General features: G+C 44.6%; 1 protein-coding gene across 1 annotated transcript; it reads right to left on the bottom strand.

The window, feature by feature from the left end:
* Window positions 1-3,369: 3,369 nt before the first annotated feature.
* Window positions 3,370-7,149, bottom strand: LOC120064553 (coiled-coil domain-containing protein 174-like). Its single transcript, XM_039015145.1, has 11 exons — window positions 7,031-7,149; window positions 6,571-6,672; window positions 6,353-6,453; window positions 6,162-6,220; window positions 5,876-6,023; window positions 5,644-5,739; window positions 5,361-5,497; window positions 5,053-5,147; window positions 4,777-4,924; window positions 4,488-4,637; window positions 3,370-4,226 (listed from the first exon to the last, which is right to left on the bottom strand). The coding sequence occupies exons 1-11, from the start codon at window positions 7,070-7,072 to the stop codon at window positions 3,592-3,594; spliced, it is 1,713 nt and encodes a 570-aa protein (XP_038871073.1). The 5' UTR covers window positions 7,073-7,149; the 3' UTR covers window positions 3,370-3,591.
* Between the last annotated feature and the right edge of the window lie 7,079 nt (window positions 7,150-14,228).

Below are 14,228 nucleotides of genomic sequence, written 5' to 3'. Positions count from 1 at the left end.
ACAGCATTGTTTGAATGGAATGTTGACATATTGGCATTTAATTTGAAACATTAAAGGAATCGTTCGTTTAAAACTGACTGGCTAGCTAGCAAACAAACATACAGTGCAAAGAAATTCTTCAAATTCAGTATTTTACACAATATCTTATCACAGCACTGGCAAACCATGGTTGACCAACTCCCTGACCAAAATGACTGATCTTTATCACATCATAAGAAGGTCCATGTCAATTCGAGTAGTCTAATTCCTAATTATATGGCAGAAGCAGCCTAGTAACAGCCATCTACCAAATGTTGAGTGCTCCTCCCCCCAGTACCCCCTAACCTGCTGTGCTTGGCTCTTCAAGTGACAAATTGGCTGTAAGGATCCAGTGCAGCAGGGCCACAAGGTGAGTAGTGGTCACCATTGCGATACAGCTCTCCACTCTGCTAGCCGCAATTCAGACAAACACCAGCTGCTTCTGTAACCGATGTGAAATGGCTAGCTAGTTAGCGGGGTGCGCGCTAATAGCATTTCAATCGGTGACGTCACTCGCTCTGAGACCTTGAAGTAGTTGTTCCCCTTGCTCTGCAAGGGCCGCGGCTTTTGTGGAGCAATGGGTAACGATGCTTCGTGGGAGGCAGTTGTTGATGTGTGCAAAGGGTCCCTGGTTTGAGCCCAGGTAGGGGCGAGGAGAGGGATGGAATCTATACTGTTACACTTCACTAGCCAGAAGAACAGATAGTAGACACTGCGCATGACCAAAAACTGTCAATTACTGTACAGTACTTTACAGAAATATGAGCAATACAGAATTTTGCTACCTGTATGGGCTTTCTTATCTAGGCAGTGCCACCTCCTGCTGGGTCCAAAGGGGCAGGCAGCCCAGGTGTGGGAAGCCTCCCACCCATTCATCCATTAATGAGAAGCTCAGTCTCAGATCATGGAGCTTTTTAATAACCTCTGTGGGGGTTCTGGGTATCTCCTCTGCCACCCTGCCCACATTAGGGCCTAATGAATTTATTTAAAATGACTGATATCCCTATATGAACTGCAACTCAGTAGAATCGTAGAAATTGTTGCATGTTGCATTTATATTTTTGTTCAGTGTAATATTGTATTAGTGCCTGTTAGTGATTAGATACATAGTAAGATACTATGCCTTTTAGTGGCAAGAAACAAAACTATAAAAAGGTGATAAAACATAATTTGCAAAACAGTGGTGACATTACCTGAGCTTACTTCAGAGGTGTATTCAAAATGGTTTAAACATGTAATGAGTGCTCCAAAACAGAAACGCTATTTAACATGTGACCCAGTAAAGTTTATATTATTGTCTCCTTGTGTTATATAATACACTCACATGGCATAAATAACTCTTTAATAAAATCCAATGATTAATCAGAATGATTAAAGTTACCCTTCACTGGCCGTTTGAAGAAGCGAAAGATTTTCCCGAATCAGTGTCATTTCCATGACCTGCCTTCTTGATGGGACAAACGCATATGCCTCCCTGTCAAGCCCATGAAATGGACCAGAACAGTTCAGGCCAGGGTGTACTTTGCTGGATTGAAAAACATTAAAAACATTGCAATGTTACACAATCTGAACACACCCCTGCTCTTAGTCTGGTGGCTCACAAAAAGTAAATGGACACAGCACCATCTAGAGGCTCCTTCTGCAGTAATGTCAGTGAATCCTTCCTCACTTAAAACTATATCCATCCCCAAACATGATCAATTATATAGAGTGCATTCGGAAAGCATTCAGACAACAAAATCTGGAAAAAGTCAAGGTAAGTTGTTTTTTTACATTTTCCCCTCATCAATCTACACAGAATACCCCACAATGACCAAGTAAAAACAAGTTTAGACATTTGTGAAAAAAATGAAATAATACATTTACATAAGTATTCAGACCCTTTACTCAGTACTTTGTTGAAGCACCTTTGGCAGCAATGACAGCCTTGAGTCTTCTTGGGTATGCTACAAGCTTGGCACACCTGTACTTGGGGAGTTTCTCCCATTCTTCTCTGCAGATCCTCTCAAGCTCTGTCAGGTTGAATGCGGAATGTCCCTTCATAGCTATTTTCAGGTCTCTCCAGAGATGTTCGATCAGGTTCAAGTCCGGACTATGGCTGGGCCACTCAAGGACATTAAGAGACTTGCCCGAAGCCACTCCTGTGTTGTCTTGGCTGTGTGCTTAGGGTCGTTGTCCTGTTGGAAGGTGAACCTTCACCCCGGTCTGAGCGCTCTGGAGCAGGTTTTCATCAAGGATCTCTGTACTTTGCTCCGTTTATCTTTCCCTCGATCCGGACTAGTCTGCTGAAAAACATTGTCACAGCATGATGCTTCACTGTAGGGATGGTGGCAGGTTTCCTGTGACGGTTGGCACTCAGGCCAGAGTTAAATCTTGGTTTCATCAGACAAGAGAATCTTTTTCTTATGGTCTGAGTCCTTTAGGTGCCTTTTGGCAAACTCCAAGTGGGCTGTCATGTGCCTTTTACTGAGGAGTGGCTTCCGTCTGGCCACTCTACCATAAAGGCCTGATTGGTGGAGTGCTGCAGAGACGGTTGTCCTTCTGGAAGGTTCTCCCATCTCCACAGAGGAACTCTGTCAAAGTGACCATCAGGTTCTTGGTCACCTCTCTGCCCGAGGCCCATCTCCCGATTGCTCAGTTTGGCCGGGCGGCCAGCTCTAGGAAGAGTCTTGGTGGTTCCAAACTTCTTCCACTTAAGAGAGATGGTGGCCACTGTGTCCTTGGGGCTTTCAATGCTGCAGACATTTTTTGGTAGTCTTTCCCATATATGTGCTGGACTCCAATCAAGTTGTAGAAACATTTCAAGGATGACCTGGAGCTCAATTTCAATTCTCATAGCAAAGGGTCTGAATACTTATGTAAATAAGGTATTTCTGTTTATTTCTTATAAATTTGCTACAACTTCTAAAAACCTGTTTTCACTTTATCATTATGGCGTATTGTGTGTAGATTGATTTAAAAAATGTTTTCTCATCAATTTTAAAAGGTTGTAATGTATTAAAATGTGGAAAAAGTCAAGGGGTCTGAATACTTTCCGAATCCACTGTAGATCCATCTAAATGCAAATAGGTTGAGTTTTGAGCACAGGTAATTGCACATGCTTTAATATAATGACGAGCTTTCAGACATCTCGATGCCTGTACCTAACCAGAAAACAGCTATTACCTCATGGCTGATCCTCTGTATTGTCCTGTCACTCAAAACACGTAATCATCAAATATTACCAAGATCACCAGTCTAAACAAAATGAACTATGGACTGATTCAGTCATGCATCGATCCATTAAACAACCATCTTTAGCTATAGACAAGTGCCTTGAATCACAAATATAGCAAATCAGAAGACACAATGTCAAATGAAAAACGCTATCTTTTAATAACAGATCATAAATAAAGAAAGCAGGTTACAGATCCAAGGTCAAATTACAAAAATGGTTCCTTCTCTTTGGTGCCCTCTGATAGGTCAAAGATCATGGTAATGTCATTATAGTCTAACACACATTGACGTTGTTTGTGTGTTAGGGTAGATTAATACAGGTGTGTGTGTCACCTGTGTGAGACATGTCTGTGAGGATCAAGAATAATTCTTGTAGAAGGACAACATGTCATCCAGGCTCTGGGAGGGGGGCTGGGTCTGAGGGGGGCACTGGGGCTGAGTTTGGGGCTGGGGGGGATACTGTGGGGTGTATTGAGGGGGGTAGTGAGGTGGGGCTGCATACTGAGGATGAAAGGGTAGATGTGCAAATTGGGGCTGAAATGGGTTATCAAACTGAGGGTGTGTTTGTGGTGGTGGAGGTGGTGTATATAAGGGTTGGGGCTGTTGGGAGGGGGGGTACTGAGGTGGGGGTTGGGGGGGGCACTGAGGGGCTGGAGGTGCAGGTGTATTTTGGAGATGGACAGTGTTTTGGGAATGAGCAGGGGATGGTGTGGGTTGAGGTTGTGAGGGTACAGGGGTACTTGGCTGGGGTATAGGAGTACTTCTGGGCTGAGGCTGGGATACAGGAGTACTTTTGGGGTTGGCCTGGGGCACCTTGCGCCCTCCACCCTGCCCCTCTGACCACTTGAAGGCCATTTTGGGTTTGTCCTTCTCACGTTTGGCCTCTTTCCCATAGCTCTGTCTTTTATTATTGCTGAAGTACGCAGAGGGAGGGGCAAATTCCGACTCCCTCTCATCCCGCCGCCGACTCGTCCACTCGCCAAAAAAGTCCACTAGGAAAGGAATGTGTTGTCATATTGGAAAGAGAAGACAGTTAGTTAATGACTTAACCCCCGACCCCAGGCAGCATACCAGTCTTCAGTATCCCACTGGAGGAAATTGCCAAAGATGACAGGCCTTGGTTACACCTAGATCTCTCCTGCTCGAATTTGTCATGTTATACATGTTGAGTTAGTGTGGTAGAAGTGAATCATCAATGATTACCATTAATTATAAAAGACCCATGCCAGCCCCAAACAAGGAGTAGCGTTTACCTTTGCCCCTGTCCCACTCTCTGACGTGGGGTACTCCTGGCTTGGTATCCCTCCTCTCCTGGATCTCCACCACCACCTTCTTCAATGCAGGGGCCTCTTCAGGTGCTCCACCTGATGGGGGTAGGGGCCCAATCAGGTCCTCCTTCCCTTCTGAGAGAAGTAATACAACCGTCAACACTTACAATAGCATTCACTACAGCCCAAAGTATACAGAGCAGTAGTCATAGCCATTCAATCTAGCGTGATCAGTTGTCCCTGATGCAGTATTGTTGTGGGAGTTTCCTCTAACCTTGGTTGTGTTCATCTCCCTGGTCGTCCCCAGTTCCGTCCAGCTTGGCCGCCTTCATCTTCCTCTGCCTCACCTTGGCCAGCCGAGCATCCAGCAGAGTCTTTCTCTTCTCCTTCAGCTGGTCCCTCTTACTGCGCTGGTCTGTTGTCTATGAAAAAGAAAAGGAGAGAAAAAAAACATTGACAATCTGCTTCAAACTCAGTCATTTAAATTAACTGATACATAATATAAGTAAGGTCCTAATCTCAGGGGTTGCGAAGGCTGAGAGCAACTCACCTGGTCTCTGAGCATGTCCAGGGTCTCTCTCTGTTTCCTGCGCTGCTCCTGGTCCTGAGAGAATGCAAAGTAGCCCACACCCAGCTCACGGGCCTCTGATGTGGACAGACGGAAAGATAACAGAGAGGAAAAATAGCAGGTTGAGAGATGGAGAAGGAAGAGGCCGGAGATCAGAGAGTGGAGAAGAGCACAAGTCAATCCATATCCACAGAGAACACACCTCTCTGGGTTTGCTGTAAAATGTACAGTAAATAGCGTTTTATTTGATGAGTTCACTAATGTATCTCTGTAACAGGTGTCTTGCTAACCTTGCTCCCTGATGTTCTCATAGTGGATTGGACCCACAGGTCTGTTCATGGCCTCCTCCTCCTCCCTCTCCCACTCCTGCCTTTGCAGCTCTCTACGCATGTCCTCTGACAGCAGGTCCTTCTCAGCCGGGTCACATCTGTGTACATAAAAGCAAGAACACGTAAAAAACATTTACAAAAAAAATATTAAAAATGAATAACCAGAACAACACTATTGGTACTAACATCTTCTTCTAAAAAGAAGCTTACATTAATTTCCAGGTTTGATCAGAGTAAAAGATACCTTTTTCCCTGAAAGTCTTTGTCCATTTTCTTGAACCCTGGTAGGTCTTTCTTCATGCATCTCCGAGATCGTCCCAAAGCATCTACATAGTCCACCCTGAGTAGAAATCAGTAAACGGCTACTTTAACTCCTAACCCTCGACCACTCAATGGCATCTACAGTCCAATACTCAGATTCTGCTATAGATGAGAGATATAATAGTTTGGGGCTTCATGTGCTGTAGATACATTACCATTCCTCGCCTGGGTTCTCAGGGGGTGGGATGGTGGAGGAGCTCTCTCTATCCTCTCTCTCACTCTCTCGTTGGGCATGATTCTCTCTCTTCTTGTCAATAATCTTCTGGGTGAAATCCACCAGAAAAAGTCCCTCTGTCTCCTCATCTGACACATTGGAAAAGAGGATAGTAATTCCAATGTGAGAAAGACAAAAAGGCATTTGCAGGGCCTTCACATGTCAGCTTTACATACAGAATATGACAGCATTTCTTGTACAGTATCACAAACAACATAACACTATACCAGGAAAGTCTCCTTTGGTCATCTGCTCATACAGTTTAGCCTTCTCCTCTAGCTTGCGCCTGCGGGAAAAGAGAGACATGGAAGACAAGCAGCAATGAGACTTTTGCTATACTACAAAAAAAGACCTAATAGAAGGCAGTGATGGTGCAGTAAACATGTTGTCAGTGTGTAGTACATCACGTTGTACTCACTTTGCCTTGTCAAGGTTGTTCTCTTCCTCTGCCACCAGTTCCACATCTTTCTGTGCCCGCTCTGAAACACCATCATTCTGTTTGCTCCATACATTAGGTTTCTACACAGGGAAAAGAACACAATGGATGTTATGGGGACAAAGTTAGGATATGCTGGTCAAAATGTGTGGTATCCTGTTCATTACATGTCTCTGTCCAGTACAATGTTCAATACATACCTTGATTTTGGGGGCTTTGGTACTAGTTCCAGCATCTTGCCCCAATTTTTCATGTTTGAATTGCTCTTGTTTCCTGTAGAGTTCAGCTTTCAGATCAACCAACTGCAGATGAGAGTGTGATGTATTCTCCATTGAAATTTGTAACATAGCAGTGTGGTCGCCATTTTAGTGGTTAAACTGATAGCAACTAACGTTAGCCCAATAAGTCGTGTCACCATTTGCATACCCATGAACCTCGACAACAATAGGCAATGCTTTATTTTTAACATTTACTTTGACTATAACATGGTTAGTTTGCCTGCTGACTAAGATGTCAGCAGAAAGTAGCCTAGCTTCCTACGTTAGGGTGCTGACTAGGCTAGCTAGCTACCGTTAACTAACTAGCGAGCTATGGTTTACATACTGATGACAAGCAACATTAGAGACAATGTGACAATATTAATTATTCTGAACAACTCACAGATGAAGCAGTCACGGCATATTGCTTTTTCTTTTTATCCATGGTTGTTAGATTTCGATATATTCGCTCACAATCAGCTAGCTAGTGAAATAACAATCCACAACTTCTAAGAAGGCGTGTTGTTTGGGTCACGTGATCATTTCGGGGGGATGTAGCTAGCTAAGTAAACTCAAGACTGCCATCTACTAGTGTGGAGTAAGAAACCTAGCGTGTATATTTTTGTATTATTACTTTTATAGATGTTTTATTTTTATTTAACCTTTATTTAAATAGGCAAGTCAGTTAAGAAAAAAATATTATTTACAATGACTGCCTACCCCAGCCAAACCCTAACAACGCTGGGCCAATTGTGCGCTGCCCTATGGGACTCCCAATCACAGCCAGTTGTGATACAGCCTAGAATCAAACTATGGTCTGTAGTAACGCCTCTAGTACTGAGATGCAGTACCATGGCCCGCTGCGCCACTCGGGAACCCAAATGTATGTTCGGGCCGTGGCAGCCCAGAATCCTAACCACTAGATGCTTTCAATGTTTGCCTAATTTGTTTTGGGTTAATCACATCATGGATTTAGGCTCTTGAACATGCAGTTGATTATGTAATAGAGGGGCACATGTATATCAGAGATGGACAGAGATAGTTAATTTACTAATGTGATCTTGTAACCAAAAATATATTATTTTTATGCTTACAATGATGTACAACATTCTGCCCATTATAGCTGACAAAGAATGGTATGTTGAGATAATGTGTTCTTGGCATATTTCCATACACAGGACAGTGAATATGTATATTGCAGACTCAGGAAATAGGACCCATGCCAAATCTTTTCAGTCTCCTGAGGGGGAGTAGGTTTTGTCGTGCCCTCTTCACGACTGTCTTGGTGTGCATGGACCATGTTAATTTTCTGGTGATGTGGATACAAAGGAACTTGAAGCTCTCAACCTGCTCCACTGCAGCCCCGTCGATGAGAATGGGGGCGTGCTCGGTCCTCTTTTTCCTGTAATCCATAATCATCTCCTTTGTCTTGATCACGTTGAGGGAGAGGTTGTTGTCCTGGCACCACACGGCCAGGTCTCTGACCTCCTCCCTATATAGGCTGTCTCGTTGTTGTCGGTGATCAGGCCTACCACTGTTGTGTCATCGGCAAACTTAATGATGGTGTTGGAGTCGTGCCTGGCCTTGCAGTCATGAATGAACAGGGAGTACAGGAGGGGACTGAGCACGCACCCCTGAGGGGCCCGTGTTGAGGATCAGCGTGGCGGATGTGTTGTTACCTACCGTTACCACCTGGGGGCGGCCCGTCAGGAAGTCCAGGATCCAGTTGCAGAGGGAGGTGTTTAGTCCCAGGGTCCTTAGCTTATTGATGAGCTTTGAGGGCACTATGGTGATGAACGCTGAGCTGTAGTCAATGAATAGCATTCTCACATAGGTGCTACTTTTGTCCAGGTGGGAAAGGGCAGTGTGGAGTGCAATAGAGATTGCAGCATCTGTGGATCTGCCACGTGCGCGCTGAACGGGGAATCCACGTGACTGATTTGATGTTAAAAAGACATTGCCGATTAAGTCCCTGGTTTGGATCTTTTGGTAGTTAGAAAAAGTTCAAGCAAATATTCCTCAAGGAACACAAAATTCAAGAGCACAATGTGGAATAGTATGACTGACCCTACATACTGATCTTAGGTCAGTTTGAGTCGTCCCCTAATGTATTTGGATAGGGTAAACTGATACTAAATCTATCAATTTGCGAGTTCATCTGGAAGCTCTATATTCCTGCCATTTTGCAAGACTCCATTTGATGACAGTGTTGTTACTATATGGAGAAATAAATGAATTAATCATTATTGCACTAATGAGGCATGGTTTTAACAGTCTAGTGTAGGAGTTAATATACTTGTAGGCCACTACTTGTAGGCCACCGTGTACCAAATAAAAAAATACAAGCTAAATGGGGTTTCATCTCATTTTCAACTCTACTGTCACAAAAAATGTGTCATATAGCGAATGTGCCCATTCTGGTATTGGCATGTGCGCCGACAAAAGCGATACAGTGCGGGTTAAGTCTACATGATGAGATTATTATGGACAAAATAGCTAAATTATTTCATTTTGTCAAAAGGCAGCCAAGCATCGATCATTATGTCACCAGAATAAGACACGATATTTATTGAAAAGGAGCATCAAGCTCATCACCTTGCACTTTCACCACCCTGTGAAGTTCATCTTCATTTATTTAAACTGTAGCCTGCTTTCCCGAGGTTTCCCCTAGCAGTCGGCACTTCCGGTTCTCGATGGGGAGCAGTTAGATTCTTCCAATAATCACTCTATTGCGGCATTGCTTTATTAGTTGTTAGTTTAATATTACATGTTACAATCGAGGTATAGACACGTATAACGCCTCATAGTAGTGGGTGGACCATACAACATGTCAATTGCGTGACTCCAATCGATATGATGGTTATTAGGCTATATTAATTTTTGCGGATAAATGCGTTTCCACTGCCATTTTCGCATTATTAATTTTACCGACACGAAATGATCTCACCCTGTCTAACTGTAATATGTTTTGCAGACATTTGGAAAGTTTACCGACAAATTAGCTGTTTCCATCAGGCCTAGAAACAGGAAGTTTCGGTACAATATTGTATAAATACCGACAGATAATTTGTTTGTTAGACATGGTGGGATCTTAATCTGTCAAAATGAATTATGTGCGAAATGGCGGTGGAAACGCCAAGCGCATATATTGATATAATAACCATCATATCGAAGTAGCCTGAATTTGGAGTCATGCGATAATATAGGGTGTTCACCCAAAAAGTATTAATTAATTCAAGTTTTATACAAATATGTCAATTCAATAGAAAATTATGTCAGTAGGCCAAACCCCATGTCTCTACCATATATGGTTCAAAGTTACCGACGACTTACTCTGAGAATTTAGCATGTTTAGAGTGAATGGAACGTCATCACATGCATGATCAAAAAGTGGTCACTGCTCGAAATAACTCTGTGGCGCTGCTCTGCGGCAGAACGGCGCTAACTTCGAAAGTCAACTGAAAAGCTAACTAGTGGCTGCAGGTTTGTGAGTGAAAACATAGGCTTTTTCTAAATGAAATTCGCTGAATACAAAACTAAATAGGGACTCAATATATATTTATTCACGAAGCTAACAGACTGAATTTCAATATCTACTCTCCGGGAAGACAACCTGTTCCTGTTTTCATTGCGTATTTCTGAGTCTTTCACTTTAAAACGCCATAAAAACGGCTCCTCTCAACGTAGATTGATCGCAGTTATAGGCAATGAAAGCCAAGGATCTGGATGTGAAAATGATGAAGATATTGTAACGACCCTGGGTTTATAAGCGCGGCAATAAAGGGAACACTAAAATAACACATCCTAGATCTGAATGAATGAAATATTCTTATTAAATACTTTTTTCTTTACATAGTTGAATGTGCTGATGTAACGGATGTGAAATGGCTAGCTAGTTAGCAGGTACGCGCTAATAGCGTTTCAATCAGTTACGTCACTTGCTCTGAAACCTAGAAGTAGTGTTGCCCCTTGCTCTGCAAGGGCCGCGGCCTTTGTGGAGCGATGGGTAACGATGCTTCGTGGGCGACCGTTGTTGATGTGTGCAGAGGGTACCTGGTTCGCGCCCGTGTCGGGGCGAGGGGACGGTTTAAAGTTATACTGTTACATTGATGCTGTTGACCCAGATCACTGGTTGCTGCGGAAAAGGAGAAGGTTGAAAGGGGGGTGAGTGTAAAGGATGTGAAATGGCTAGCTAGTTAGCGGGTACGCGCTAATAGCGTTTCAATCAGTTACGTCACTTGCTCTGAAACCTAGAAGTAGTGTTGCCCCTTGCTCTGCAAGGGCCGCGGCCTTTGTGGAGCGATGGGTAACGATGCTTCGTGGGCGACCGTTGTTGATGTGTGCAGAGGGTCCCTGGTTCGCGCCCGGGTCGGGGCGAGGGGACGTTATACTGTTACACTGACAACAAAATCACAGAAAAATTATCAATGGAAATCAAATTGATCAACCCATGGAGGTCTGGATTTGGAGTCACACTCAAAATTAAAGTGGAAAACCACACTACAGGCTGATCCAACTTTGATGTAATGTCCTTAGAACAAGTCAAAATGAGGCTCAGTAGTGTGTGTGGCCTCCACGTGCCTGTATGACCTCCCTACAACGCCTGGGCATGCTCCTGATGAGGTGGCGGATGGTCTCCTGAGGGATCTCCTCCCAGACCTGGACTAAAGCATCCGCCAACTCCTGGACAGTCTGTGGTGCAACGTGGCGTTGGTGGATGGAGCGAGACATGATGTCCCAGATGTGCTCAATTGGATTCAGGTCTGGGGAACGGGTGGGCCAGTCCATAGCATCAATGCCTTCCTCTTGCAGGAACTGCTGACACACTCCAGCCACATGAGGTCTAGCATTGCCTTGCATTAGGAGGAACCCAGGGCCAACCGCACCAGCATATGGTCTCACAAGGGGTCTGAGGATCTCATCTCGGTACCTAATGACAGTCAGGCTACCTCTGGCGAGCACATGGAGGGCTGTGCGGCCCCACAAAGAAATGCCACCCCACACCATGACTGACCCACCGCCAAACCGGTCATGCTGGAGGATGTTGCAGGCAGCAGAACGTTCTCCACGGTGTCTCCAGACTCTGTCACGTCTGTCACATGTGCGTGTGAACCTGCTTTCATCTGTGAAGAGCACAGGGCGCCAGTGGCGAATTTGCCAATCTTGGTGTTCTCTGGCAAATGCCAAACGTCCTGCACGGTGTTGGGCTGTAAGCACAACCCCCACCTGTGGACGTCGGGCCCTCATACCACCCTCATGGAGTCTGTTTCTGACCGTTTGAGCAGACACATGCACATTTGTGGCCTGCTGGAGGTCATTTTGCAGGGCTCTGGCAGTGCTCCTCCTTGCACAAAGGCGGAGGTAGCGGTCCTGCTGCTGGGTTGTTGCCCTCCTACGGCCTCCTCCACGTCTCCTGATGTACTGGCCTGTCTCCTGGTAGCGCCTCCATGCTCTGGACACTACGCTGACAGACACAGCAAACCTTCTTGCCACAGCTCGCATTGATGTGCCATCCTGGATGAGCTGCACTACCTGAGCCACTTGTGTGGGTTGTAGACTCCGTCTCATGCTACCACTAGAGTGAAAGCACCGCCAGCATTCAAAAGTGACCAAAACATCAGCCAGGAAGCATAGGAACTGAGAAGTGGTCTGTGGTCACCACCTGCAGAACCACTCCTTTATTGGGGGTGTCTTGCTAATTGCCTATAATTTCCACCTTTTGTCTATTCCATTTGCACAACAGCATGTGAAATTTATTGTCAATCAGTGTTGCTTCCTAAGTGGACAGTTTGATTTCACAGAAGTGTGATTGACTTGGAGTTACATTGTGTTGTTTAAGTGTTCCCTTTATTTTTTTGAGCAGTGTATATTAAGGATATAATATTGTAGAGAACAATCTAATGATTAAGTCTATGTAATTTACACAGCTGATATAAAATAATCAAAGCTTGAATGCCTAGGAACAGTGGGTTTAATTGCCTTGTTCAGGGACAGAACGACAGATTTTTACCTTATCAGCTCGGGGATTCGAACATACCACTGGTAGGAAAATGCACATATTTTCTTTATGTGGATTTTAGAATATTTGCATGAAGATGTGTTGCCAATTGGATGGAAACCTAGCTAGTGAGGATGTACATAATTACATTTTCTCATAACAGTTATGATAGATGGAAATAAAGCCTGAACAAATGGTACTTGGAAGTTTACAATCCTGGCAACATGTATAGTGACTAGTGAGAGTTTCAGAATAGGATTTCTGGGGAAACAATAAACTGGAACATATTCCAGTCCGCATAATCAAAACAATCTTGGAGCGTGGCTTCCGATTGGTCAGACCAGCGTTGAATGGTTCTCATCACTGGTACATCCTGTTTGAGTTTCTGCCTATAAATCGGGACTAGCAAAATGGCGTCATGGTCGGATTTGCCAAAGGGAGGGCGGGGGAGGGCTTTGTATGCATCGTGGAAGTTGGAGTAGCAGTGGTCGAGAGTATTAGCCCTTCGTGTCATGCAATCGATATGCTGATAACATTTAGGTAACATTGATCTCAAATTTGCTTTGTTAAAATCCCCAGCTACAATAAATGCAGCCTCCGGGTATAAAGTTTCCAGTTTACATAGAGTCGAGTGAAGTTCCTTGAGGGCCGTCTTGGTGTTCGCTTGAGGGGGGATGTACACAGCTGTGACTATACTGTAACTGACGAGAATTCTCTTGGTAGATAGAATGGCCGGTATTTGATTGTAAGGAATTCTAGGTCGGGTGAGCAAAAGGACTTGAGTTCCTGTGTGTTGTTATGATCACACCATGAGTTGTTAATCATAAAGCATACACCCCTGCCCTTCCTCTTCCCAGAGAAGAAGAGGCCCGGTGGCTGGACCGATTCCGACAATATATCCCGAGAGAGCCATGTTTCTGTGAAACAGAGAATGTTACAGTCTCTGATGTCTCTCTGGAAGGCAACCCTTGCTTGAATTTTGTCTATCTTGTTGTCAAGAGACTGGACATTGGCGAGTAGTATACTCGGGAGTGGTGAACAATGTGCCCGTTTATAAAGCCTGACCAGAAGACCGCTCCGTCTGCCCCTTCTGCGTCGCCATTGTTTTCAGTCAGCTGCTGGGATTAGATCCATTTTTAGTCTCTGCTGTAAACTGCAGGCCAATAACCTTCTCAACCTTTGTTCCGTGTCAGATAAGCTTCGGGAAATGTATGCTATTGCACGCCACACCATGTTGTTCTGCATCTGTGTGAGGACCGCCCCTAGCCCAAAGGATTATGCATCTGCTGATACCTTTGTCTTAGCGTGGGGACGGTACTGGGTCAGCACTCTCTGTGAGGCTAGGTCTCCTTTGATTTTGTCAAACGCCACCTGTTGCACGTGACCCCATGACCAGTCATTCTTTTTGGCTAGTAAGTCTCTCAGGGGTTTGGTTGTATCTGAAAACTGTGAGAGGAACTTACCTACATATGTGGCCATGCCTAAGAAGGTCCTGACTTCAGCCACATTCTGGAGGATGGGCATATCTGTGATGGCGCTGATCTTCTCCGGGTCCGGCTCTATTCCAGCTGCACCGATTTTGTGTCCCAAGAACAATACCTCT

Source organism: Salvelinus namaycush, chromosome 20 (genome assembly GCF_016432855.1).
Source record: "Salvelinus namaycush isolate Seneca chromosome 20, SaNama_1.0, whole genome shotgun sequence".
NCBI classification, from domain to species: domain Eukaryota; kingdom Metazoa; phylum Chordata; class Actinopteri; order Salmoniformes; family Salmonidae; genus Salvelinus; species Salvelinus namaycush.
Note: the sequence above shows the minus strand (reverse complement) of the source record. Positions and strands in the feature narration are given on the sequence as shown.

What these genes read in the sequence shown, in the direction of transcription:
- LOC120064553 (XM_039015145.1), bottom strand. Translation starts at nt 7,072, where the DNA reads ATGGATAAAAAGAAAAAGCAATATGCCGTGACTGCTTCATCT. An exon ending in GACCAAAGGAGACTTTCCTG is followed by an intron (nt 6,024 to 6,161) that starts GTATAGTGTTAT and finishes CCAATGTGTCAG; the next exon opens with ATGAGGAGACAGAGGGACTT. An exon ending in GAGAACCCAGGCGAGGAATG is followed by an intron (nt 5,740 to 5,875) that starts GTAATGTATCTA and finishes ATTTCTACTCAG; the next exon opens with GGTGGACTATGTAGATGCTT.